The following is a 27548-nucleotide window of genomic DNA, read 5'->3' as shown; positions in this document are numbered from 1 at the left end:
ATGCCACATCAATGTGGAACGCCCTACCTAAAGCTGTAAAGGAATGTGAATCACTACCCACCTTCAAAAACACTCTCAAAAAACACCTACGTGAGACTGCAATTCGAAACTGGCCCCTACAAATGTCCTAACCTAGTTGTACAGTAAATGACCAAGTAAGGCTTTGTCAATATTCCAATGTACAGTGTAAAATGTGTGTGTGTCCCCTTCCCAACCCCCCCCACCTCCAATGTACAGCCCTCACCCAACCCACCCAACCAACCTCCTCCAATGTACAGTTTCTATGCCAAATGTATATACACTCCTTTTCTGGACACTTTTGTATCACAAACAGTACTGTATTTGCAAATCTGATATGTCATAAATGTATAGATGTAGCAGTACTGTCTATCTGTATGTCATGTATGTCATATATGTTATGATGAATTGAAAATCGGGGACCCTGATGTAAACAAGACGAAAGTCTTTCTCTGGTCTGCATCCCCTTAACAATTGTATGTATTGAGCCGTACTGTACTGTACCCATTCTGCAATCTGTTAATAAACTTTTCAATCAATCAATCAATCAATCGACAGTAGTTTGTAGAAACTAGTAAAACACTGATCAAATCCAAAACATTTCACAAACAAAACGTGTTGGCCCTTTAACTCATACAATACAAATTCATTGTAGTCTATTTCTTTTCACCAGTAGGCTAGAGACCTATCACCTATCGTTGCACAGGTATCCGATTACTGTTTTACTGTAACAGAGAGACCTTTATAAACAAAACAGATATAGCCTAGCAATGAACATCAAATCAAATCCTCAACCCTGCCTGTGCTGCTGTGATACAATGTGATGATGGAAGAATGTTGTTTGTCTCGTCCGTACGATCCTAGATGACCTGTTGTTGTGATCCTGAACCACAGACACAGAACTGGATCAACGGGTCCTAGTCGGAAGACGAGAACTTTGTTTTCGCTTGGCTGGACAGGTGCCGTCAGAGAGGCAGAGACACCGCGTCATCATAACCTGAAGACGAACAACCAGCACGCAATAATAACGTTAGTTATTTGTTATCTTAGTGCCCTGTTTATTATCCAGGTGTTTTATCATCCTATATGGCGACTATCCCCGCAAGAAGAAAACACGGAACATGTCTCCTCCGGATCAGAGAGAACTGTCCATTCCGGAAGTTAAGGAAAAACAGATATGGTAAGTTTCTCACTATGTAAACTATGGATTTATGATCTCATCATAAGCACCGTATTCACACACACGCTTTTCTTGGCAAGTAGGCGTTGGCTATGTGTCATTATGTATTGATTCCGATGCGATGTTTTCACTAGTTGCTGCTTGGGAACAGTGGTGCTATGGAAACTATACTACAACAAGTAAGTATACTGTATGTTCCTTGGTGCTATAACTACAGTATAACAGAAGGCGTGTAGGTTGAACAGGTAGACTGACTCTAGTAGGCTACTAAACAAGGTATACCAGGGGAAATAATTATGTATTTCTTCAACAATATTATAGGACTTCCTTGAATCTGTGCAACATGTTTTCTGCAAATAAACAAGTCTAAATATTGGGTGTAGCAACACACCTAATTTCAAACCCAAAAGTAGAACTCTTACAAACTGGGCCTACATGCAGTGGGCCTACATACAGTAAGGTAGGTGTTCCTGGCTCCAAAAAGCACAGCTAATTGTCTTTGATTGATTGATTGATTGATTGATTGATTGATTGATTGATTGATTGATTGATTGAAAACTTTATTAACAGATTGCAGAATGGGTACAATACAGTACGGCTCAATACACACAATTGTTAAGGGGATGCAGACCAGAGAAAGACTTTCGTCTTGTTTACATCAGGGTCCCCCATTTTAAATTCATAATAACATTTATACACTACATACAGATAAACAGTACTGTTACATCCAGACATTTATGACATACAACAAGATATATAAATATACAGTAGCCTACTGTTTAAGAGACAGAGATCATAAAAAAACATAATATACATTCGAAGGGGAAGAAACTGTACATTGTGGTTAAAAGACCACAATGGAAATAAGTTAGAAGACTACAATGGAAATAAATTAAGACCACAATGTAAATAAATTAAAAGACTACAATGTAAATAAGTTAGAAGACTACAATGGACATAAATTAAAAGACCACAATGTAAATAAGTTAGAAGACTACAATGGAAATAAATTAAAAGACCACAATGTAAATAAGTTAGAAGACTACAATGGAAATAAATTAAAAGACCACAATGTAAATAAGTTAGAAGACTACAATGGAAATAAATTACTACAATAGTCATACTCATTGTGGTTCGCTGGACTGTGGTTCCTGGGCGCTGGACTGTGGCTCCTGGGCGCTGGACTGTGGCTCCTGGACTGTGGTTCCTGGACTGTGGTTCCTGGGCGCTGGACTGTGGCTGTTGGGCGCTGGACTGTGGCTGTTGGGCACTGGACTGTGGTTCCTGGGCGCTGGACTGTGGTTCCTGGGCGCTGGACTGTGGTTCCTGGGCGCTGGACTGTGGTTCCTGGGCGCTGGACTGTGGTTCCTGGGCACTGGACTGTGGTTCCTGGGCGCTGGACTGTGGCTGTTGGGCACGGCATGCATGGACTGTGGCTGTTAGGCGCTGGACTGTGGCTGCTCCGCTGCTGGGCGCTGGACTGTGGCTGCTCCGCTGCTGGGCGCTGGACTGTGGCTGCTCCGCTGCTGGGCGCTGGACTGTGGGCGCTGGACTGTGGCTGTTAGGCACTGGACTGTGGCTGCTCCGCTGCTGGGCGCTGGACTGTGGGCGCTGGACTGTGGCTGTTAGGCACTGGACTGTGGCTGCTCCGCTGTTGGGCGCTGGACTGTGGCTGTTGGGCGCTGGACTGTGGGTGCTGGACTGTGGCTGTTGGGCGCTGGACTGTGGGTGCTGCCCACTGCTCCTAAATGCAGATGATACATTCCTGGTTTATGTAAATGTACTCTTCCTTCCAAGCTACAATATGTGAGGTTTTGAAAATAAGTTGATTAATATTTAGCTCATTACCTGTTTGCAAGCTTCAGGTGGCTGAGAAGACAGAACAGGCAGACGTGGCTGTCAGGGCACATTTGATATACTGTAGTGTATACTATACACATGAAAATGTTTAATGGCCTCGTTACTGCTGAGTAAAAGGGCCATCAGATGATAAGAATTTTAATATGATAGGGTATATTATAATTATAATATGATAGGGTATATTAGATTAAATCAGGAAAAGAAAGATGGTGGTGAAAGACTGCCACTGTTCACCAGAGAGGCTTTGCACCGATCATCGGTCTGGTCAGTTTTTGCGTGGTGTTAAACTCCTAAATAAAGAGATGATTCATTGCTCCATCATATCTTAACGTGATCCACTCTAGTTTGGAAGTTGCTTTTGCTGACTTCACATAAAGCTGTATTCTCGGGCGTCCGGGTAGCGCAGCGGACTAAGCATCTGTCTACCACCGCAGAGACAGTGGGATCGAATCCAGCTGCCGCGGTACCTCCGGCTTGGTCGGCCATCCATACTGACACAATTGGCAGTGTCAGCGGGAGGGAAAGCCGGTGGGGTGGGTCCTGGTTGTTGTAAACAGCGACTCCTACAGTTCGGTCGGGGCGCCTGCACAGCAAGTGAAGGATCTGGGAGAGGTAGTGTGATCCTTCCACACGTTACACTTCCCCAGTGAGAGTCCGCGCTGCCAGGTGAAAAGAAGCGGTGGGCTGGCTACACATGTGTCGGAGGAAGCATGTGATAGTCTCCGCCCTCCCAGACCGACGGTAGGGGGTAGAGTGCGCAACGACCAGGAAGGGGATTGGGAATTGGCATAACGACTAACATTGGGATGGGAGAAAAACGGAAAAAAGATAATAAAAAATAATAATAAAATAAAGCACTTCTTTGTCGTTTTTAAATGTTTATTGTGAAAAGGTCAGTGAAGACATGACAACTCCTTCACTTTATTGTGAAACTCGCAAAGCAGAGATCAACACGTGTAGTGCCAACTCTGATTGATACCCAGGTGGTAAACTAGGATCATGAGTAAACGATGGCCGGGTCACGGCACCAACTTTCTCCCAGAAGACGACGCTACTTCTTCCAATGTGTTTTCTCTCGCAGTGGTAACAGGAGAACGATGATGACACTGACCTGTCCTCTTCTTGTTGTTCTAGGAAGTGAACCGTGAAATTGACACGTCTTCCTCTTGACGAGGACCATGCATTGTTGTTATTGGCTGTTGTTCTCCTGTCAAACAGATGTGTCCACGGCGTCCTCGTCCAGCGCCGGGGGCCCGGTACACTGGAAGGACTTCAGGGAGCCTCCCGTACCATCTGTCAGCACCACCATCTATTCGGAGCCTGTCCCTCTAGCGACCGCCTATCAGAGCCTGTTCCTTCAACGATCACAGGGGCCAGATGGTGAGTTCCCTGCTTGCCATGTTCACTCTCCTGTTCCAGTCATCATTATTGATGAGGCGACACCGGGAGCAGATATCAGGTTTACTCAGCAGCACAGGGTTGTTCTACACGTTTTCTTTTTGTTGTTTTTAGTCCGATTCCATCTGCAGCCCTTCCCTAATAATGTTGTTCTAGAAGCACTACAATCCACTGATACCAAGAAATTAAAAGGAGCAGATAAACGGGACCCTTTTTTCCTCAGATTAGCTGCACCTACAATTTCAGAATAATAACACATGTATTTAATCTCTATTTGTTAACAGGTATAGTCCCTAATAATAACACATGTATTTAATCTCTTTGTTAACAGGTATAGTCCCTAATAACACATGTATTTAATATATCTTTGTTAACAGGTATAGTCCCTAATAACACATATATTTAATATATCTTTGTTAACAGGTATAGTCCCTAATAACACGTGTATTTAATATATCTTTGTTAACAGGTATAGTCCCTAATAATAACACATATATTTAATCTCTCTTTGTTAACAGGTATAGTCTCTAATAACACATATATTTAATATATCTTTGTTAACAGGTATAATCCCTAATAACATGCCACGCCCGAGATTTCTTGGGTTTACCCCCCGCGGGTTGAATGCCCATCACGAGAATATTCGTTTTATTCGTTTTCTTTTTTTATTAGCGATCTGAAAGCATATTGCATCAAGCGAGTCTACCGTTGGAGGTCCAGTCACCCCAGGCGCTCAGATGTGAAAAAAGCGCCCCCTATCGTCTCCCAGATGGTAAATCACCCCTTTGGATTGGACTCAATGAAAATGAATGGGGGAAAAAAACCTGCACTCAACATTTTACTTCTCACTCATGTAACCGGGGTCTACCAGCTTCACTCTGGAGCCTCGGAGCCGCAGGGAATATGTGTTTTACTGTATACACGATGGATCAATCAAATGAGCGATTTCTTCGAATGGCGATCAGGAATTGGAATAATCCATTTGGATACCATCTGATCTCAGGTAAGGAATCTATGTTATCAGTGTTAGGATAATCAGACCAGTTTTCACGGATATATAAGCTTTTATGTGATTATGGTGATAGGCTGTTTGACTCTGCTCGCGGTCAGGAAATAGGAGAATCGATTTTCAACTGGCGGCACGAGCGTGGATGCGTACACATATACTATCGATCATCTAGCGTTTATTTGAAAACGATTCATAAATAGGCCGAAAAATGACAACGTTCTAGAATATTCCAGTAAAAGGCGATTATCATAGAATGTGTTGTTTTTTCCGTGAAAACTAGTGATTTTCAAAATGCTATCAAACGGAAATGAAGCGATAAAAAAACAATCTGCTACGACAATGTTGACTGGAAAATGAGTCTTTGATAAGCGACGGGCAGATTAGACACATAGCCATAATTTAAAACATAGATTAGGCGATATTAACGTTAACATTGGAGTGGATGTGGGCATTCAAGGGGGTAAAAAGGAAAACACGGCTGGCTCTCAAAGTGTTAATAGTCCCTAATAACACATATATTTAATATATCTTTGTTAACAGGTATAGTCCTTAATAACACATACTGTATATTTAATCTCTCTTTGTTAACAGCTATAGTCCCTAGTAACACATACTGTATATTTAATCTCTCTTTGTTAACAGCTATAGTCCCTAGTAACACATACTGTATATTTAATCTCTCTTTGTTAACGGGTAAAGTTCCTAGTACCTGGAAAACAGCCCATATGATCCCCTTGCATAAAGGTGGAGATAGAAGTGACCTAAATAACTAGCGATCAATTTCAAAGTTATCCTGCCTAGCAAGAATCCTGCTTTTCTCTGGGGGAAATCACAATTCACCTTTCATCTAATGCAGTTCAAGGATTAACTCCCAAGGCCTGCAGACAAGTATTCAACATCGCTTTAAGGAAGTCATGAATCAGGCCTGAAGTAAAGGAAGTTAACAAACTGGATTTACATTTTATTTCTTTTTTAACTTCACTACCACACTACAGATGGTTAACCCTTTCACTACCACACTACATAAGGTTAAGGTTAGTGTGGTAGTGAAAGGTTAACCTACTGTAGTGTGGTAGTGAAAGGTTAACCTTCTGTAGTGTTGTAGTGAAAGTGTTAACCTTCTATAGTGTGGCAGTGAAAGGGTTATTTCCCACTCTCTTCCCCTTGTCTGCCTATAATGCAGCCATGGATATGGATTTGGCTGAAACCCCTGCTGGTAGCATGAGGGTACTGCACCTCTCTACCTCCGCGGTGCTGGTGCCGGGTCTCCTGCCCCCGAACCAGCAGCACCGCGCCTCAGCGGCTCCTTGTGAGGCAGGCATGGGTGAGTAGTGATGCAAACAGGGCTGGCGTTTACAACACGGTGGTCCAGTCTCCAAACCCAATTTTTTTTTTTTTATCCACTTTTTCTGTAATTTTTCTATTTTTCTCCCATCCCAATTTCGTAACATCCAATTCAACCCTCCCCTGTCTCGAACGCTGTTTCTTGCCTCCCACAAGCCGGCTGCAATGTGGACTAAGTCATACATAGCACGAGTCCCCTCCGATACTCGAGGTAACAGCAGTCGCATCTTTTCACCTGCGTGGCGCGATCTTTCAGCGTCAGGGGTCTGCGCTTTGGAGGGGCGCCCCCATCGCTTCCTGATTCTACTGCGCAGGCGCACCAACCGACCTGTAGGAGTCGCTGTCCACAACGTCCGATCCCCACCCATCAGTTTCCCACCCCCTAATACTGCCAATGTGTATTAGTACGGATGACCAGCTAAACTGAAAGCAATGTGGAGCGCTGGGCTCTAACAGGCGAACCCAGCGTCTCCAGTATTCGTGGTGAGCGCCTTGCCCACTGCACCACGTAGCCGCCCTCCAAACCCAATTTATGACAACAAAGCTCAAATCTGGGCTTTATTCATGTAAATTTTTTATGTTATGTCATGTTAGTCATTTTATCTAAAGCAACTTACAAATAGTGTACAACAAGTCAGCAGGAGGGGTACAAGGGTACCTCCAAGGGTAAGGTGTGTGCACAATTATGACCCCTAGAGAAGGAAACCTCTCGATTCTGGCTATCCTGTGACCTTTCCTCTAGCACCACCATAAGGCCAAACTGAAAGGTTATGGCTGAATTGCCAAATCATTCTCTGGACCCCTCCTCTTCTCTCTCCACACCAACTCTCCGTCCTTCCATCCGTCCGTCTTCCATCCGCCGTCCCTGAAGCGAATGTGTTTCCGTACCGACTGACTGACTTCTTGCTTGCTTTCTTTCCCAGAGTTGGACAGTGGAGTCGACCCGGAGACAGGAGAGCGAGCTCAGGGATGATACGTGTTTCCAGCCTCATCCCGGAGACACGGATGACAAACCCAGCACTTACATCTGACACTGTGCCCACCTGGCGAGACACAGCGTCAAGCTGTGTGTGTGTGGGGGGGGGGGGGGGGGGGGTATATACAGTATATATGTACTTTCTGTTTCTATTTTTCTTTCTATTTCTCAATTTTTGTAAATATTAAAATATATGTATATATTTTTTTTAATAGAGTTTTGTTTGCAAAATAGCTATATTGTCAACATGCAATACTGTATTTTGCTAGGTGAAGCATTTTGTCCCACATAGTCTTTGTTTGTACGTTATCATTATTGGTCAAAAAGAATAACAGAAAGCCATCATGTGTTAGTATTGGAAATGACGTAATGAAGAATGTATATCTTAAAGGAACACGCCAGCATTATCGCTTACCGTCTTCTCCAGAGTCGGACAAGAAGATGGATACAGATTTCCTCTCTGTGTGTTCAGTAAAAAGCTATCCGTCTGCAAGCTAGCCTAGCTTAGCACAAATGAATGGAAGCAGGATGCATAGCCTGAAAAAAGTGTGCCCAGGTGTTGTCGCTACTTTGGCCTAATGAATTGGCTCCAGACACCCGGTCGAGATGACAAGGACTCAATCTAAGGTTTAGGACTCAAACACTATATACTATACACTATATACTATATATAGTATATATACTATATCTAATCTACTATGCTAATTATATATTTACTACTATGCACTCAAGACTGTAGCACCCACGTTTTCAGTTGTAGTTTTGTACCCTTCCTGCTGAGTCTTGACGTGTCGTACAGAACTTGTAAGTCGCTTTGGATAAAAGTGTCAGCTAAATGACTAAATGTAAAATGTAAACAGCCTGACGTTACTATTTATTACATGTTCAGATGGAACACGAGGATAATTTTGAGGTGGCACAAATGCATGTCAATGGAAGGAGACCATTTTCATTTCAAACCTTTATTTAAACTCGAAAGGCAACTCATTTACAGTCACGTCGAGTGTACATACAGAAATTAGCAAAAACATCCATAAAGTCATAACAATAAGATGAGGCAAAAAGTAAGGATAACAACTCAGTTAAAACACATACAACTTGATTGACAAAGGTTGGAGATCAAGGTTTTAAACTCTGCAACAGAGGGGAGAATCTCAAGCTTTAAGGACTGTTGGAGTTCATTTCATGAGCTAGAAGCATCATAGCAAAATGCAGATTTACCCTGTTCAGAGCAAACTTGGGGGACCTTATGGACCAGCCAGTAACTAGAACGGGTTCCAAGATTCATTCCAATAATGATCTAATATAAGGAGGTAGCTTACCAATAAGAGCCTTAAGAATGAACCAATACCAGTGTTTGTTGCGCCTCTCCATCAGCGAGGACCAACCAACCTTCTCATAAAGGACACAGTGATGAGTGTTGTATCTATCGTTAGTGATGAATCTGAGGGCAGAGTGAGAGACAGGGTCTAAGGATTTAAGGGACGAGGCCGTAGCATGCCTATAAATTACATCACCATAGTTCAACTCTCTTCCTACTAATCAAACAGGAGAAGTTGAAAAAGAACAATAGATTTGTAACATTAGGGCTGCCTTGAAGTGCCTTCCATTAAAGACATTCAGCTAATCAGTCATGGTCATGGTTGGATATGTCAACTAATGTCAATCAAACCTGTACACTTTGAGATTTCCACGTGAAATAAAACAGACACCCAGTCTAGTGTTTAGCAGGATATCATTCTTCAGGAAATAAGTTTAAAAAAATGTGATCACAAAAAAAAGGAAATAAGTTTCAAGTTCAAGTGTCAAGTTTTGTTTTATTTGTCACATATAAGGTACATGTACATTATAGTGAAATGCTTGGTTCTGTATGACCCTCCTAAGAGTGTGCTTCATACAGTAAAAGAGTAAAGACCAAACACTAGACAAAATATACAATATACAAAACTAAAATGTACAAAATGCAAAAATGTGGTAGAGAGGTAGCGGAAATGTATACTGTAAGAATAAATAGATAAATACGTTAACTCATGCAGACAAATCGACTAGTCGACTAACATGGAGATCAAATGGACCATTTAACCATTTCACTACAGAAGGTTAACCCTTTCACTACCACACTACAGACGGTTAAAAAGGGTTAACCCTTTGTCGTGTGGCAGTGAAAGGGTTAACCTTCTGTATTGTCGCAGTGAAAGGGTTAACTCTTTGGTAGTGTGGTAGTGAAAGGGTTAATGCCTACTGGGCTCAGAGGACAGCTACACATTCATCCACCATGTCTCCTCCATGAATAGAGACAAAGAATTCCTTGGCTGTGCTGCTAATCCCCAGCCTGCAACCCTAACCTTGTGTCTCCTTGACGATATACTTGGTGGTGTTGTTGTTTGTTGGTACATCTGTAATATGTTTTTTTTATACAATCCAAATGTATTATGCTTTATTTGGTTAAATAATTATTCTGTCTAATCATTAAGGCAGATATGATTAAGGGTTGGAATGGAATCGCCCACATTTAAGAGCTCTTCACGGAGGAGTAACAAGGCCATGATAAGAAATAAATACTTTAATTTAAACTTTAATTGTGTTAATTGTAGCTAGATGAAATGATAAGGTAGCAGTCCCTATCACACAAGGTGTTGCTATCTTTTCATCTACATCATTTAATTGAGCTGCAATTAACACAACACAAGGATTCAATGTCCCCGATGACATCACTGGTGGGAGTGGTGGCCATATTCAAACTCATTTTACTCTCAAACCTGTCAATCTAGATGAATGTGTGCAAAACCATTTAGAGTGTGTTTGGATGTGTGGGAGATGTGTGCAAAATAAATCAGCATTTTTATTTGGTGAAGTGCCCCTTTAAATGATCATTTGAGAATAAAGTCAAAATGTCGAGAATAAACTCAAACTAACAGATTCGAGGATATAGTCAAATTACGTTTGAGAATGAAGTAAATCAGTGTTTCCCACAGGATTTTGTGAGACTGGTGGGTGAACCTTGGCCCCTCTAGGGGGGTCCGGGGGCATGTGTAATCTTAAAGTTAAATGCATCAATCTGGTGCACTTTGAGAGCAAAATAAAGAGGCTAGATCTATGATGAACTTTGTGCTCAAAACACAAAATTGACTAGAGCATACATTTGAGCCATCAAAGAAATTAAGCAAAAGTGGTTACCTGTGTTGAACTTTTTTATTTAAATAAACAAATATACTGGATTACTATTACGACTACTACCACTGCCAATACTACTGTTACATCCATATTGGCAAACTTTATAAAAGTTTGAAACACTGAGTAAATCAAATAAATAAACATTTTGAGATTAAAGTCAAATCAGTAACATTTTGTCCATTGTATTCTCTGTCATCAGCTATAGGCCATCAAATAGATAACTGTCCATTTGGACCAGTACCAAGGGACACAGTCCATAATAAAACATCCCCAAATGTCCATATGTCAAATACATAAGAAGCAATAGAGGTCAGATAGTTGACAAATTATTCACTGAAAGCTCGAATATAAGGATACCTAACATTAACCAAATAATATGGACTATCAATAGGGTAGGATAAAATATATTTCGGTGGGAACAGTACATAACAACGATCCTCTGTCCTGCACGGACACATTTCAGCGTAACACAACACAAAAGAGCGCACTACAGATGTGTTTTAGCTGTTTAGCTTCTTATGGCTGCTAGTGCAAGTTTGAGGGTAAGTCACTATGTCAATTGTTTATTCAGTCTTTTTAAATATAACTCATGGCAACACAAAACAATAACCGCACAAGTGCCAAGTTACTGGTTAACGGTTTGCCTGATGATAATGTAATTTCACTGGTAGCTAGCTAACGTTAGCTAGATAACCTTAACCTAGCTTTTAACTTATCATTCAACTAATGCTATGTATTTGGTTATGCTTACTCTAAACTATCAAGTGCCGTCTTCCTGACTTGTAGTTGGTTAGTAAGTTAGCTGGCAAAGTGGTGATTACAGTAGCCGTATGAATATTTCTGTGTTGCTGCTTTAGCTCAACCTAGAAGCACCTATCATTAGTAAGACTGAGAGCTAATTCAATCATCTAGAGGTAAGACTGATTCAGGAACCACTTGACTTGGAGGGAAGTGACGTCGTGTCCCTGGACACATAGCTTTCTATGTAAGATGTCTATTGTCTAGTGATGTCATTGTCTGGACAGTGGACACATAGCTTTCTATGTAAGATGTCTAGTGATGTCATTGTCTGGCCACAGAGCTTTCTATGTAAGATGTGAATGAATGAATGAGAACTTTATTTAACAGATTGCAGAATGGGTACAATACAGTACGGCTCAATACATACAATTGTTAAGGGGATGCAGACCTGAGAAAGACGTTTGTCTTGTTTCCATCAGGGTCCCCCATTTTCAATTCATATAGACATTTATGACATACACAACATACATGACATTTATGGCATAGGGACATATAGGTATTTAGTACTGATACATTTGTGACATAAACGGTATTCAAATATACAGTACTGTTACCCCTAGATCCTGACAGAGTATATACATATGATGGGGAGGGGACTGTACATTAGGAGGGGGTGGGTGGGTGGGAGAGAAATATACATACGGCGGGGAGGGAATATATACATGCGGTGGGGAGGAGACTGTCTATTAGGAGGTGGTGGGGGTTTTGGGCATTTACGGTGGCCAGTTTCGAATTGCAGCCTCCCGTAGGTGCTCTTTAAGAGCGGTTTTGAATGTGGGTAGGGATTCACATTCCTTTACAGCTTTGGGTAGGGCGTTCCACATTGTTGTGGCATAATTGCGAAACGTGTTTAGTCCCTTGTTTGAGCCGAATCTGGGTTTAACATGATTTGTTGAGCTTCCTCTGGTGTAGTGGTTGTGGTGTGGTCTAGTGATGTCATTGTCTGGCCACAGAGCTTTCTATGTAAGATGTCTAGTGATGTCATGTCTCTGGCCACATAGCTTTCTATGTCAGATGTCTAGTGATGTCATTGTCTGGCCACATAGCTTTCTATGTAAGATGTCTAGTGATGTCATGTCTCTGGCCACATAGCTTTCTATGTCAGATGTCTAGTGATGTCATGTCTCTGGCCACATAGCTTTATATGTCAGATGTCTAGTGATGTCATGTCTCTGGCCACATAGCTTTCTATGTAAGATGTCTAGTGATGTCATTGTCTGGCCACATAGCTTTCTATGTCAGATGTCTAGTGATGTCATGTCTAAAAAAGGTGTAAAAAAACCCATATCGGCCGATATTATATCGGCGGCCGATATATCGTGCATCACTAGAAAGAATGATGATAAAAAAAAATAATAATAATAATATTTTTTTTTCTTTTTTTTTGTATTCGACTAAGAGGTTGGCAGTCGACTACGGCTCCTTTCGATCGATTAGTCGACTATTCGACTAATAGGGGTCAGCCCTACTGGCCACATAGCTTTCTATGTAAGATGTCCCGGAAGCGCAGGACCAGCTTCCCAGAGCTGTGGCCCCTGCACCCCAAGGCCGCCAGGAGGGAGGAGACACCCTGCGACCCAGAGCTGTGGCCCCTGCACCCCAAGGCCGTCGGGAGGGAGGAGACACCCTGCGACCCCAACGACAAGCTCCACATGGACAAGAGCTTCGCTGTTTCCACTCCAATTAAGAGAAAATGTGCTGAAGACAGACAGTCTCCCAAGACCATGTCTCCCAACTTGAAGCAGAGGTCTGGTGTCTCAGGTACGACTGAGTCAATAGTAAGGATTTTTGGCCTATACGGTTAAGATCGTGACTGTGTGAAACTTTATACACAGAATTTAGGTGCACGGTTTTTCTTAGTAGATATGCGAGTATATGCATGCAATAATACATTTATTTTCCAAGTTTTAATCATAGTCTGCTCTTTACTTCGCTAGGGACCTACTAAAAACCTGGTGTCTCATGTAGAAACCCTCCCAGGTACATATATACAGGGATACATGGATAATAAGCTCATATCAGATAGGGATACATGGATAATAAGCTCATATCAGATAGGGATACATGGATAATAAGCTCATATCAGATAGGGATACATGGATAATAAGCTCATATCAGATGGGGATACATGGATAATAAGCTCATATCAGATGGGGATACATGGATAATAAGTTCATATCAGATGGGGATACATGGATAATAAGTTCATATCAGATAGGGATACATGGATAATAAGCTCATATCAGATGGGGATACATGGATAATAAGTTCATATCAGATAGGGATACATGGATAATAAGCTGATATCAGATAGGGATATATGGATAATAAGCTCATCAGATAGGGATACATGGATAATAAGCTCATATCAGATAGGGATACATGGATAATAAGCTCATATCAGATGGGGATACATGGATAATAAGCTCATATCAGATGGGGATACATGGATAATAAGTTCATATCAGATAGGGATACATGGATAATAAGCTGATATCAGATAGGGATACATGGATAATAAGCTGATATCAGATAGGGATACATGGATAATAAGCTGATATCAGATAGGGATACATGGATAATAAGCTCATATCAGATGGGGATACATGGATAATAAGCTCATATCAGATAGGGATACATGGATAATAAGCTCATATCAGCAGCTGATGGGTTTGTTGTTTGCTTTGCAGGGTGTGATGTGTCTTCTGAGGAGGACGATACAGAGCTGCACTTGGTCATCACCCTGGGTGAGCAGCCTGTTCCTCACCAACATGACTAACACCACTATCATCATCATCATCATCATCATCATCAACATGACTAACACCACTATCATCATCATCACCAACATGACTAACACCACTATCATCATCATCAACATGACTATAAAGGCAATCCTACGAACCACAGTTGCCTTGAGGCTCCAGGTAATGTGTTGTTAGTCCGACACGCTTCGAATTGCAGTCCAAAAGAAAAGATGACGCTGATCCGATGTACTTTGTCAAAAGAAAACAAACAGGATTTATTGGAAAGCGAATCACAACAGCCCCAATAGCTGCCTACCACTATAAAACAAACAAAAAGGGTTTTGTAAATGAACGTAAACTGTCAATCAAGTGCGAATTAAGTGCGGTCAAAAACGATATGGTACCGCTCTACCTGGGCCTACCTGAACTCTAAATGACCTGCCATGTTATAGGAGTGGTTAGGGGGAACGTGGGAAAAAAGGGGAGTTGACTAGGTAAGTCTCCATCTTGGAATTCATTATGACATATATTAATAAACACAAAGCACAAATACCATAATAAACTATATGACTAATGGGGCAATACAGATACAATTTATCATGATAGGATTTGGCTCCTACATCCCGGCCTCTAATTGTTCTTGTAGGCAAACAAAACAATTACAACCTTCAAAATATAAAAAAGGAGCCAAAATGTATAGTCTATTCAAAAATCAAAATCCAAGCAAAAAATCTTCCATCTTCCAAGTTATCAGTAAGAGTGTATTAGTGAACAGGGGGGGGGGGGGGGTATGTGTGTGTAGCAGCAGACAGAACTTTGTGATAGGTCTGCGAATAGTGGTAGTCTGTGGCTCTAAGCTTTGCACTACCATCTTGTACTCGTCAAGCTTTCCATCCATGGCTTGTGTTTTTTGGGATGGTAAACATCATGGTGTGGGATATACCCAGTCCTTTTGCTGCTGTCCAGTGAGCCTTTTCCCACCTTAATGGCATAGCCTTTATCCAGGCTGTCGGCCACAAACTTGAAAGTAACAAAGAGTCTATATCCATTTTGAGAAAGAAAATTGATAACCTAAAAACAAGGTGTCATCAATCAACACTTAACCCCTTGAGTGCTGGCATCACACAATACCCACCCATACGCCTGTGTGTCTTAACAGTGTGAATGCAGCGAAAACCAGGACTGTTTCAGAACAATAATGTAGGCATAGATATACTGTAGCTTCTCAAATGCTGATGGTTATGACACCGTGATATAATTTGATTTGCCTTGAACTCTTACCTCGTTGTGTCTCTCCGGGGCAGATGGAGAGAGTGGTGGCGGGCAGGGCGTCAGGAAGGGGACGGAGGCCCAGCAGCTGTCCGACAGCAGCCTACTGGAGAGGCCACGCAGGGAAGAGGCCAACCTGCCCAGCGACCATGAGGAGTCCAGCGAGGAGGAGTTTGGACAGTTGGACATCGACCTGGAGAGGAAGTCAAAAGAGCACAACTTGACGTCCGGAAACATCCGCGCTATCCTCCACGTGAGTCTGAGCAATACGCTTGTAGCTGACTTCTATATTTCTGTTGGAATGTCTGGAAAGAAAGAACAAGAAAATACTAATATCAGACTAGAATTGAGACATATTACCTTATTGACTATAAGAAGACACTAGACTACATGTATGAGGCTAGAATTCAGACAATAATAATAATAATAATAATAATAATATATATGGCCTTTCAGGACACCCAAGGTCACCTTACAGATCATAGAAAAAAAATACAAAACACACGGCAGTTAAAAGTCAAGGTTAACAATAAAACAAGCAACAGGAAGTATAAAAACAGTTAAGTTAAAATAACAAAACAAACAAACAGCAGGGGGGTATAGGACAGTGGCAGAGGTTACAGTGAATAAGCTAGTTTGAACAGATGGGTTTTCAGTTGAGATTTGAATGTTGATAGTGAGTTAGACTGTAGACATGTGGGGGCAGGGAGTTCCAGAGTCTGGGAGCCGAGCAGCTGAAAGCTCGGGCACCCATGGTGCTGAGACGTGAGCTGGGGATGGATAGGATTCCAGTAGAGGATGAGCGGAGGGTGCACCCATGGTGCTGCGACGTGAGTTGGGAATGGATAGGAGTCCAGTAGATGATAGGGTTGGGCACCGAAAACCGGTTCTAATAGGAACCGGTTCCTAACTTCCGGTTCTGGAACCGGAAGTAACATATTTGAATTTCGATTCTAAATTTCGATTTTTTTTTTTTTTTTTTTTTTTACTTTTTTTTTTTACTTTTTTTTTTTTTACTTTTTTTTACTTTGTTAATTAATACCCTAGTTACAGTACAGCAACCAAATTAAACTGTATCAAGTCAACTGAAAATGTGAATAGTATGATTTTCTTTTTGAAATAAAAAAAAAAAAAAATATCTCCTTCGAAATAAGCTGTGACCTGTTTTGACCTGCACCTCAAAGAATCGGAATCGAGAATCGTTTAGAACAGGAATCGATATGGAGAATCGGAATCGGAACCGGAATCGTTCAAATCCAAACGATGCCCAACCCTAGTAGATGATGAGCGGAGGGTGCGGGAGGGGGTGTATTCCAGAAGGAAGTCAGTGATGTAGGTGGGGGCTAGATTGTGGAGGGCTTTGAAGGTGAGTAGGAGGTTTTTGAAATCGATCCGGTAGTGCACAGGGAGCCAGTGTAATTGAATGAGGACAGGGGTGATGTGGTCGGATGAGTTGGTGCCGGTGATGATCCTGGCAGCAGAGTTTTGGATCATTTGTAGTCTGTTGAGGAGTTTGGTGGGAAGGCCGGTGAGGAGAGCGTTACAATAGTCAATCCGGGATGTGACGAATGAGTGGACCAGGGACATATTGGCTTATTGACTATAAGAAGACACTAGACTACATGTATGAGGCTAGAATTCAGACATATTACCTTATTGACTATAAGAAGACCCTAGACTACATGTATGAAGCTAGAATGGATACATATTACCTTATTGACTATAATAAGACACTAGACTACGTCGGAACTGCACCGACCTCAACCTCAGAGCGCTGAGCAGAGTCGTGAGGACAGCTAAAGAAATCTGTGGATGTGAGCTTCCCTCCATCCAGGAAATATATGAGAGCCGGTGCATTAAAAAAGCCTGGAAAATTATCAAGGACCTTCAACCACCCCAACCATGGACTGTTCCAGCTGGTCAGGAAAGCGCTACCGCAGCCACACAGCCAGAACCAACCGGCTGAAGAATTTCTTTTCCCCCCAAGCCATCAGACTCATCAACAGAGCCCATTGACGCCCCCTAATTCCCCCCACCCCGACTACACTTGAGAAACACTGTTGCTGATGATAGAAAACTGTATTGCACATTGCACATCACACAACATACTTTTTTGGAACTGTACATAGCCATTTTGTTATTCAAATTTCATATAGTATAATATCTACATCCTGATCTGCAATGCACACTTTTTAGAACTGTATATAGTAATCTTTATTTTAGTCATCTTATTTTATTCTATGCTAAATTTATTGTATTGCACTGCACACCTTTTAGAACTATATATAGTAATCTTTATTTTAGTCATCTTATTTTATTCTAGGCAAAAATGATTGTATTTTTATTATTGGAAGCTGCTTTAGTCGAGGGACCACAATAAATAGATTTTCACTCTTCTTGCTGTAAAGTACTGAAATAAGTGACGATAAAGGAATCTGAATCTATGAGGCTAGAATTCAGACATATTAACATATTGACTATAAGAAGACACTACACTGCATGTATGAAGATAGAATTTAGACATATTACCGTATTGACTATAAGAAGACTCATTTCAAGACTCATTTTGTAAATACATTTTTTGAAGATCAAATCTTGTGATAAACCTTTGCAGAATGTTTGATAATAAGCCTATCAGACCATAATGTAAGCTACCAGTAATACTAACACATTGAATAAAACAAGGCAGGTATATATTTACATATTTTAAATTGGATTGTTTATAATTGGCCTATAATAATCTGTACTTAAGCCTTCATGTGAATTAAATCTTCCCTAATGTTCTGTCCCTCAGGAGGTCATAACCCATGAACATGTGGTGGCGATGATGAAGACTGCCATCAAGGAGACCCAGGATCTGCCCATGTTTGTGAGTGTCAACAACGCCTGCTGTGCATTAATGACATGTAGCAGGTGGGGCTGAAACAGTCCTGTATCGTAGCAGGTGGGGCTGAAACAGTCCTGTATCGTAGCAGGTGGGGATGAAACAGTATCGTAGCAGGTGGGGCTGAAACAGTCCTGTATCGTAGCAGGTGGGGCTGAAACAGTCCTGTATTGTAGCAGGTGGGGCTGAAACAGTCCTGTATCGTCTGCTGTGCATTAATGACATGTAGCAGCAGGTGGGGCTGAAACAGTCCTGTATTGTCTGCTAACATTCTCAGAGGGAGTGAGTTTATGCTTGACACTGACCACAGAAGCAACTAGTGAGTGCCAGTAAATGGACTTACACAGGGTTCTCACAAGGTCCTTAAAGTGCTTGATCTTTGATTCCTTGAAAACAGCAAATTTTTTAACAAGGTGCTTAAAAAGTTCTTGAAATTCAAATCAAGCATCAAGCATTTCTTTTAATCTAAAATCGGAAATAGGTTTTAAGCCATACATATTGGATACATTTATTTTTAAATAAACAGCATTTAAAATATGAAAAATGAAAAAGAGTGCTTGGAAAAGTAATTGAAAGTCCTTGAATTTCATTTTGCACTGTCTGTGGGAACCCTTCTTACAGTATATTGTGGCCTTTCTGATTTCCGGCTGCATAAATATTTTTTAAATGTTTTTATTTTCCACATTTTAACATAGAACAAGACATCGCAATACAATAACATTAACAATAATAATAGTAACAACAACGACGACAACAATAACAGTACAAGACAGGCAAACAAGAAAGTAAAATAATAAAAATAAAATAAAAAATAAATGTGGCTCTTATGTGTGTGCATTATCTATGTGTGCTATATATATGTGTGTTCTACCTACCCATGTGTGCGTGTGCCTTACCTATGTGCGTGTTTTATGTGTGAATGTTTGATATGCCTGTGTAATTTACGCTTGCATGTTGCATGTGTGTGAGTGATGTGTGTTCTATGTGTGTGCATGCGTATATGTGTGGTGTGTATGTGTACGTGTATATGTAAGCACCTTTGCATCAGTTACGGTTCCCTTTGCAACGATGCCAGCACAATCCGACAAAACAAGGCAGCATTGGTCTATTGGGAGGTTATGGGTAAGGGGGAAATCCGGTGAGTACAGTGGTGGATAGCGCAGGTCCAATATGTGATAGATATGGGTCCCATATTTCATAAAAAGTGTCCAACTTGGAGTGCAGCATGCACGTGATATATTCACAGGGAATGCATTCCATTATGATATTGTGCCATGACCTCTTTGATGGGACCTCATCCTTGATCCAGAACAACGGGATGTTCTTCCTAGCAGCAAATGTCAACAGATTGAACAGTCTCTTATGTTTGAAATTGGCAATATGAATATCTGGGAGGCCTAGTAAGAGGCAGAGGGGATCCAGCTCGATGGGGGTGTGAAATATGTCAGATAGTTCCTCTACGATGTCGAACCAATAGCTCTGAAGCTTTACACAGGTCCAAAAGCAGTGGACGTGGTTTCCAGTCTCTATCTTGCATTTAACCCTTTCTCCGCCGATGACGTGTTTACACGTCATTCCTCGCCATGCGTAATCTGGCAATGACGGGTTACGGCGTCTTTGAGATCAATATTTCATATTTTCGTCATGGTATTCACATTTCACCCACGGAGTCTTTGCTGGTGTTGTAGGACTCCGCTCAACTCTGCAACGCTTCAATACCGCCACCTGGTGGCCGATCGGCGAGTTGCCAAAACCGGAAGTGGCCGGAAGTGCTTAGTCCGTCCCCTATTCTGTCCGGCCACTCGCTATCACTCGCGGGACTCTATCCAGACACCGTGCATATCGATCCGTTGCCATAACTCAATAAACAACATGATTGGATGTATATTAGTGTTGTGAAGGGCCAGATTAAACCGAATATATATATTTATTTATATATATATATTTAATTGTATTTGTATATTCTCTAATATTCCCTGATATCCCTTGTATATTCCTTGTACAATATGCATTGAATATCCATTCTAGCCTACTGAACATCCCATAATAGTCTCCATTCTACTATTGGTTGAGACCTTGGTGCCAGGCTGCCATACCCCCAGACCCAGTTCAAACGTACCGCTCAACATGTACGAACAAGTCCTAGTTCCGCGTAGGAATCTGGCTACCGCACCACTAATGGGACTATTTGTTCATAGTGCGTATATATACTGCGCTACTAAAGTAGGACTTCCTTTTCAGTCCAGTTTCTTACCCTCCAATAGAGTCACAGACGTAAAGCCTCCCCGCGACGCCACGTGTGGGAGTAAGGCCAAGTTCGCCTACCATCGGTATTGAGACATCGTGTATATTAATATTTGAATAGTCATATTTGGCACTATATCGTCGAGTTGGACGTAGTCTATTAAGCTAATAATAGTCTGTTAATATATAGTGCTTCGTGCGGTGAGAATACTACCGTAGTCAGTACCCCATCGTTTCGGGCAGAGAACTGGCTGCTTATCCAGGGTGGTTGACCCCACGTGAAGCTGCACCCGAGGAGCCCCAGAACCGACGAGCGAGTGGACGTGTATACCGGATTATTCTACCGACGACAGCCCGCCTTCCCAGCCACGGATTATGCTTTGTATACGTTGATTATTCCATGGATAAATACCCCCGACACTGCCGTGTGTTGGAACCCCCCCCCCTGGAGAGGACGCAAGGTGAGGAGACGCTCTGCAAGACGAGGTCGCTTCACGTCTCTCCTCCGTGGACCGGAGGACGCCGGCCCACAAAGAGTCCACCTGCTTTCATCTGTGGTCCAAGGATCGCCGGCGCATTGAACGGCACTACAGTGGGTTCACATGGGATACCCTTGGCCGGATGAGGCAGCCGGATTCTACCCCCCCCCCCTTCCTACTCCTGTCGGCTTACAAGCGACCGGATTAACCCCCCCTAGTGTATCCAGCCTATAATCATTAAAGTATCATTGCTGTTATTCCTTAAACTATTCCAGGTCGTATATGTACCACCTGCGCCTTCAGAGATTGGACATTCTCTATTGATATACCGACGAATACTCTTGCCATAAAAGTGCATACTAATTCCCATTCATAAATGTGATTGATTTGATTAAGTGCTTGCTCTACACACCATCGCTGTGTAGAAATAAAGACCTATTTCTAATTCGTACATTTGTGTTGGATCCGTTTCATCTACGTGACAGTGTTCATCATAATATATTTATGCCGTGTACTGGGTGGCCGAATATTAAGTACAAAGGTAGTGGTAGTAAGTATCATATCTAGTAATACAGTCAGGGAATTGTACCCCTCAGTTACAATTGGTCCTTCGAGCCGGAGGGTAATTAGTGTAATATTAATATAGTGTTATTAATATTGAAATGGCCTATGATGAACACTCCACGAAACGATCCTCCTAACCAACGCCCGCAGCGCGAACGACGGCTCCCTCAGTACTTAGAGGCTTACGCTGTCAGTCAACAACCTAGTCTTCTACTAACAGTAAACGCGGTAAAACTAGAAAGTAAAAGTATGTCTAACCCCAACGCCCAGACTACCCCGACCATAGAGGCCCCTACGGGTTCTAATGTAACTGACCAAGTTCACGGTGGGGACCAGTGGGAACCAGACATGACTTCACACCCCGCCAGTACTGAAGAAGTAGTCCCCGATGAGTCCCGGGAGGAATACAACGCTACCGAGACAGAACTCGGCACGGAAGAAGACGGGGAGAGCACCGTGGAGATAGAGCTCCAAGGCTCCGCAAGGAGTACCCCGAGGGAAGGCTCCCCTATACAACCGCCTTCTCCCAGCGAGGCAGAGAGGACCCTACAGCAGGCCTTCCTCATCAGCCTGAACGCCGCTGCTGAACGCGACCGACTGCAGATCCAGCAGCGGAGCGAAGAAGAGCATATACGTCTAGAAATAAGACGCATTCAGAGGGAAGAGAATGTGGCCCGAGACCGAGCAGACAGCCAGCGAGCAGCTGCTGGTGCTCTACGGGACGCAGAGCGCGACAGACAGCAAGCGCAACTAATAGAACAGCTGATCAGACGGACAACACCCTCTCCCTCCGCCAGAGGCTCCAGGAACTCGTCTAGACACACCTCCAGGGCGGCATCCCCTAGCCGAGTAAACAACCCTGAACTTGACCAACAGACGAGGTCTATACCCCCCACAGACCACCTCCCCCCACCGGTCCAAGCGAGACCTAGCAACCGGGAAGGAGCAGCATATCCGGTGGAGAGGCTAAACCAGAGACTACAAGCACTGGATGACCTAACTGAAGACGAAGAGGAAGAGGAGGAGAACCACGCCCGACGACAGCACAGTACTCTACCGGACCAGGAGGTCCGGTACAGCCCAGGCTATACTCCCGCGGAGCTGCGCTACAGACCCCCGACTCTATACACGGGTGAGCACGACGCACGACCCGCACCGAGGAACAGCACCTGGACAAGCGGGCCATGGTACACTGCCGGTACCAGCCCATACCAAGGAGCGGGAGGAGACTCGCCTAGGAGGCCTCTCCCCCAACGCTCGCCGATGTATCCACAGTCAGCGTCATACATTGGCACGCCTATGGTACCCGACTTCACCCAAGAGAACCGGGCCCAGTATACAGAACTCCGCATGTGTCTGGAGACCATGTTGGTGGATGTATTGGATGAACGCCACAAATACGCCATCCTACTGAAGCACTTAAAGGTACCCCGCGCACATAATATAGCGCTCGCCTACGCGACTTCCACCACCCCATACACAGCAGCGCTGGTAGCATTGGACCAGAGGTATGGGCGCATATGGGATTACGTGATCCAGGAGATCCGACACATCGACCGCTTACCCCCAGCAATAGACAATCGAGCACTGGACGACCTGTCCATCAGAGTGCAGTCCCTGGTAGGGATGTTGGGAGCGCAGAGAGAGAAGGGGAGGCATGAACTTTACGCCAACTCAAATGTGGAAAGTATCTTGGAGAAGCTGCCGCCCGCTCGACAGGAGCGTTTTAGGCGACAGAGAGACCACCGAGACCCGAATGGCCCCGAACCGAACCCCCTCGATCTAGCAGACTTCCTGGCGAGAGAAGTCAGCAGCCTACGGCTAGATACATTCGGACGGAGCACCCCTGGCTCCAGAGAAGGAACCAGACGACTAAATGATGGAAGAAGATCGGTGACTGTGATGCACCAATCGGAGTCAGTACCGAGCAGCAGGAGCCACAGTACCCCCTCCAGAACGGAGAAGTGGAAGATAGTGTGCCCCTACTGTGAGAAAGAACACTGGCTAGCGCAATGTGACTCCTTCCCCAAGCTGAACGCGGAGGAAGCAAGTCAATGGATAAAGTCCAACAAGCGCTGTTTTCGCTGTGCGCGCTCACACATGGCAGCCGAATGCCGCTTAAAGAAAAGGTGCACCAAGTGCGATGGAGCCCATCTGGACATACTTCACGACAGTAACAGACGGCGCCCTTCACCCGCACCATCCAGCAGCAAAGCGAGCGTCATGTACATCGATCCCGCCAGCAGCAGTGGAGCCCGAGTACTCCTAAAAGTAGTGCGTGTGACACTAAGCTACCAGAATAAAGTCCTGGACACTTACGCCGTCCTCGATGACGGGTCCGAGAAGACCCTTCTGCTCGCCTCCGCTGCGGCCCAGCTAGGGCTGCGGGGAAGCGAAACCCAAATGACAATTCGGACAATAAGACTAGATTTGAAGACGATAAAGGGCGAGAATGTCTCATTCTCTATCGCAGCAAGCGGCCAGCCTGAGCGACGGTACCAGATTACAGACGCTTTCACCAGCCAAGAAATAGGGCTGTCGCGGTACACATACCCCGTCGCCAAGCTGATGGAGAAATATGCACATCTGCGCAAGTTACCGATCCCGCTCATAGACAATGCTATGCCGACCCTGTTGATAGGCTCCGACCATGCAGACCTCATTGTCCCGATAGACCGGGTTCATACCGGACCCCGAGGCTGTCCTGCAGCAGTCGAGACCCGTTTGGGATGGACTCTCCAAGGCCCGCTCGCCAAATCTCTCAACCGAAGTACAGCCACTAGATGTCTCCACTCCCGAGTCACGGAGGGAGAAACCGCACTCCTGCAACACGTAGAGCGGCTATGGACCTTGGAACAAATGCCCTTTAAGAACGGAAAGAAAGACATTCGCTCTAAAGATGACATTTACGCCATTCACCTCCTCGAGACAGGGACCAAGAGAGTCCCGGTCAACGGCGTGTTGAGATACGCCACGCCACTCCTGCGGCGAGAAGGAATGCCTACTTTCCACGCCAAGACAGACGCCACAGAACGGTACCTGCTGAACACGGAGCGGCGCTTAGCCAAGAACCCCGCCCAAGAGAGTGTATACCGCGCTGAGATTGAGAAGCTCATCACAGCGGGACACGTCACAAAGATGGACATTAAAGAGGCGGACCAGACCACTGAATCGTGGTACGTGCCTCACCACAAGGTCCATCACAACGGTAAAGACCGCATAGTATTTAACTGCAGCTACCAGATCGGATCCCAAAATCTGAATAAAGAGTTACTGCCCGGTCCCACACTCGGCCCCTCCCTACTCGGCGTTCTACTCCGCTTCCGCCAAGAAAAGGTGGCCATCAGCGGGGACATTAAAGGAATGTTCCTGCAGGTGAGATTAGTAGAGGAGGACAAGCCCCTGTTGCGGTTCCTATGGAGAGAGAAGCCAGGCGATGAGCACCCAGCCATCTACCAATGGGAAGTCCTCCCCTTCGGAACGACGTGCAGCCCCTGCTGTGCTACATTTGCACTACAGAAACATGTAGCAGAGGACCCAGCAGCGGACGAAGAGGTCCGACACAGCGTAAAGAACAGCTTCTACGTAGACAACTGTCTACAAAGCCTTTCAACCCAGGAAGAAGCCGAGGCTCTCCTGATTAAACTCCGCGCCTCATTGATCAAAGGCGGCTTTGATCTCAGGCAGTGGGCCAGCAGCGATCCGCAAGTACTGCGCAGCCTCTCCTCCGAGGACAAGGCAGCCAGCAGCGAGACCTGGATGGCTACAATCCCGGGAGAAGCCCAGGAGATGACCCTGGGATTGGTGTGGCGATTCAAAACAGATTCGCTTCACTACAGACACAAGCCCCTGACTACGGAGCAGGGAAGGCCGGCGGCGGCGCCGACCACCAGACGGAGTGTGTACACAACACTCGCCCGACAATATGACCCGCTAGGATGTATTCTACCGTACACCACCAGGGCAAAAATGATTGTACGAGCATTGTGGGACAAGGACCAGGGCTGGGACGACCCCATTCCCGCACACCTTGCATCCACCTGGAGAGAGTGGGAGATGGAGCTCCACTCACTCCCAGGCGTTAATATGCGCCGAAGCTACTTCCCACCCACGGTGAGGCCAGAGACATGTAAAATGGACTTACACGTCTTCAGTGACGCCTCAGAGGTCGCATACGGATCAGTAGCCTACTTGCGGGCCCAAGAAAAGGGGGGAGAGATCTACACAGCATTTGTCCTCGCCCGCTCGAGAATAGCCCCACGCAAGCAACAATCTATCCCACGTCTAGAGCTCTGCGCAGCCCTAGCCGGAGCGCACCTAGCCACGCTCATCCAACGTGAGCTCACCATACCGGTGTCTAGAACAATCCTGTGGTCAGATTCCACGACAGTACTCGCCTGGATCAAATCGGACTCATGCAAGTACAAAGTCTTCGTGGGAGTCAGAGTCACCGAGATTCAAGACTTAACCGAAGAGTTAACCGGAGAAACAGAGTGGCGCTACGTTGATACAAAACAGAACCCAGCTGACGTCATCACCCGGGGGATGCCCCTGGATGACCTCACCCGTCACAATGCTTACAGTGACGGCCCCGCATTCCTAAGACTCCCGGAAGGACAGTGGCCCATGCCTATCCCGAGGGAAGCAAGTCCAGAGGAGGTGGAAAATAAGAAGCCTGTGTTCTGTGGATTGAGCACTGTTATCTACCCAGTTACCCCCAACACACTCCTGATGGGGCGGCTAGATCCTGCATTACCCCAGACAATGTACCGGCCTGAAGAAGCGAACGGCCGACGAATGTGGAGGTACAGCCAAGTATTAGCCGACAAGTTTTGGAGCAGTTTCCTACTGCACTACCTACCGTCTCTACAGACCCGCCAGAAGTGGGTAAAGGAGAGAGACAATTTGACAGAAGGAACAGTCGTCATGATTATTGATCAATCACTGCCCAGAGCTATGTGGCCGGCCGGCCGCGTAAGCAAAGTGATCACCGGTGCCGACGGCAAGGTCCGAGCAGCTGAAGTGCTTGTCCAGGGTCGCACTTACACCCGTCCCGTGGCGAGGCTCATAGAACTGCCCCGACTCCCAGACACAATCGATGATGACCATGACCCTATAACCCTATGACTTTGTGAAGTTGACTGACCCCTACAGCAAACCCTTATGTGTAAATAGACAACGCGATTAATCTGTCTCTGTTTAACTGATTAGGTCTGGGACCAATCAGGGGGTGGCTGTTGTGAAGGGCCAGATTAAACCGAATATATATATTTATTTATATATATATATTTAATTGTATTTGTATATTCTCTAATATTCCCTGATATCCCTTGTATATTCCTTGTACAATATGCATTGAATATCCATTCTAGCCTACTGAACATCCCATAATAGTCTCCATTCTACTATTGGTCGAGACCTTGGTGCCAGGCTGCCATACCCCCAGACCCAGTTCAAACGTACCGCTCAACATGTACGAACAAGTCCTAGTTCCGCGTAGGAATCTGGCTACCGCACCACTAATGGGACTATTTGTTCATAGTGCGTATATATACTGCGCTACTAAAGTAGGACTTCCTTTTCAGTCCAGTTTCTTACCCT

General features: G+C 44.3%; 2 protein-coding genes across 3 annotated transcripts in view; both read left to right on the top strand.

Annotated features, from left to right (window-relative positions):
- Positions 1-931: 931 nt before the first annotated feature.
- LOC311246801 (uncharacterized protein) lies at positions 932-8175 on the top strand. Of its 2 annotated transcripts, XM_084337052.1 has the most exons (5): positions 932-1198; positions 1333-1377; positions 4277-4438; positions 6649-6789; positions 7733-8175. In XM_084337052.1, exons 1-5 carry the CDS (start codon positions 1105-1107, stop codon positions 7780-7782), a joined length of 492 nt encoding a protein of 163 aa, XP_084193178.1. In that variant the 5' UTR covers positions 932-1104; the 3' UTR covers positions 7783-8175. The 2 variants fall into 2 exon arrangements, with proteins under 2 accessions (XP_084193178.1, XP_084193179.1); XM_084337053.1 differs by lacking the exon at positions 1333-1377 and having other exon boundaries at positions 939-1198.
- A 3252-nt stretch (positions 8176-11427) lies between these two features.
- Positions 11428-27548, top strand: part of gon4lb (gon-4 like b) — an 87848-nt gene continuing 71727 nt past the window's right edge. Inside the window, exons 1-5 of the mRNA XM_084336546.1 lie at positions 11428-11501; positions 13160-13521; positions 14451-14507; positions 15812-16029; positions 18571-18645. Of these exons, the coding sequence (XP_084192672.1) occupies positions 13254-13521; positions 14451-14507; positions 15812-16029; positions 18571-18645 (618 nt within the window). The 5' untranslated portion in view covers positions 11428-11501; positions 13160-13253. The remainder of the gene's footprint in view (positions 11502-13159; positions 13522-14450; positions 14508-15811; positions 16030-18570; positions 18646-27548) is intronic.

This window comes from Notolepis coatsorum (genome assembly GCF_963971535.1).
Source record: "Notolepis coatsorum genome assembly, chromosome: 19".
Classification (NCBI taxonomy): Eukaryota; Metazoa; Chordata; class Actinopteri; order Aulopiformes; family Paralepididae; genus Notolepis; species Notolepis coatsorum.
This window is presented reverse-complemented; position numbering and strand designations above follow the sequence as displayed.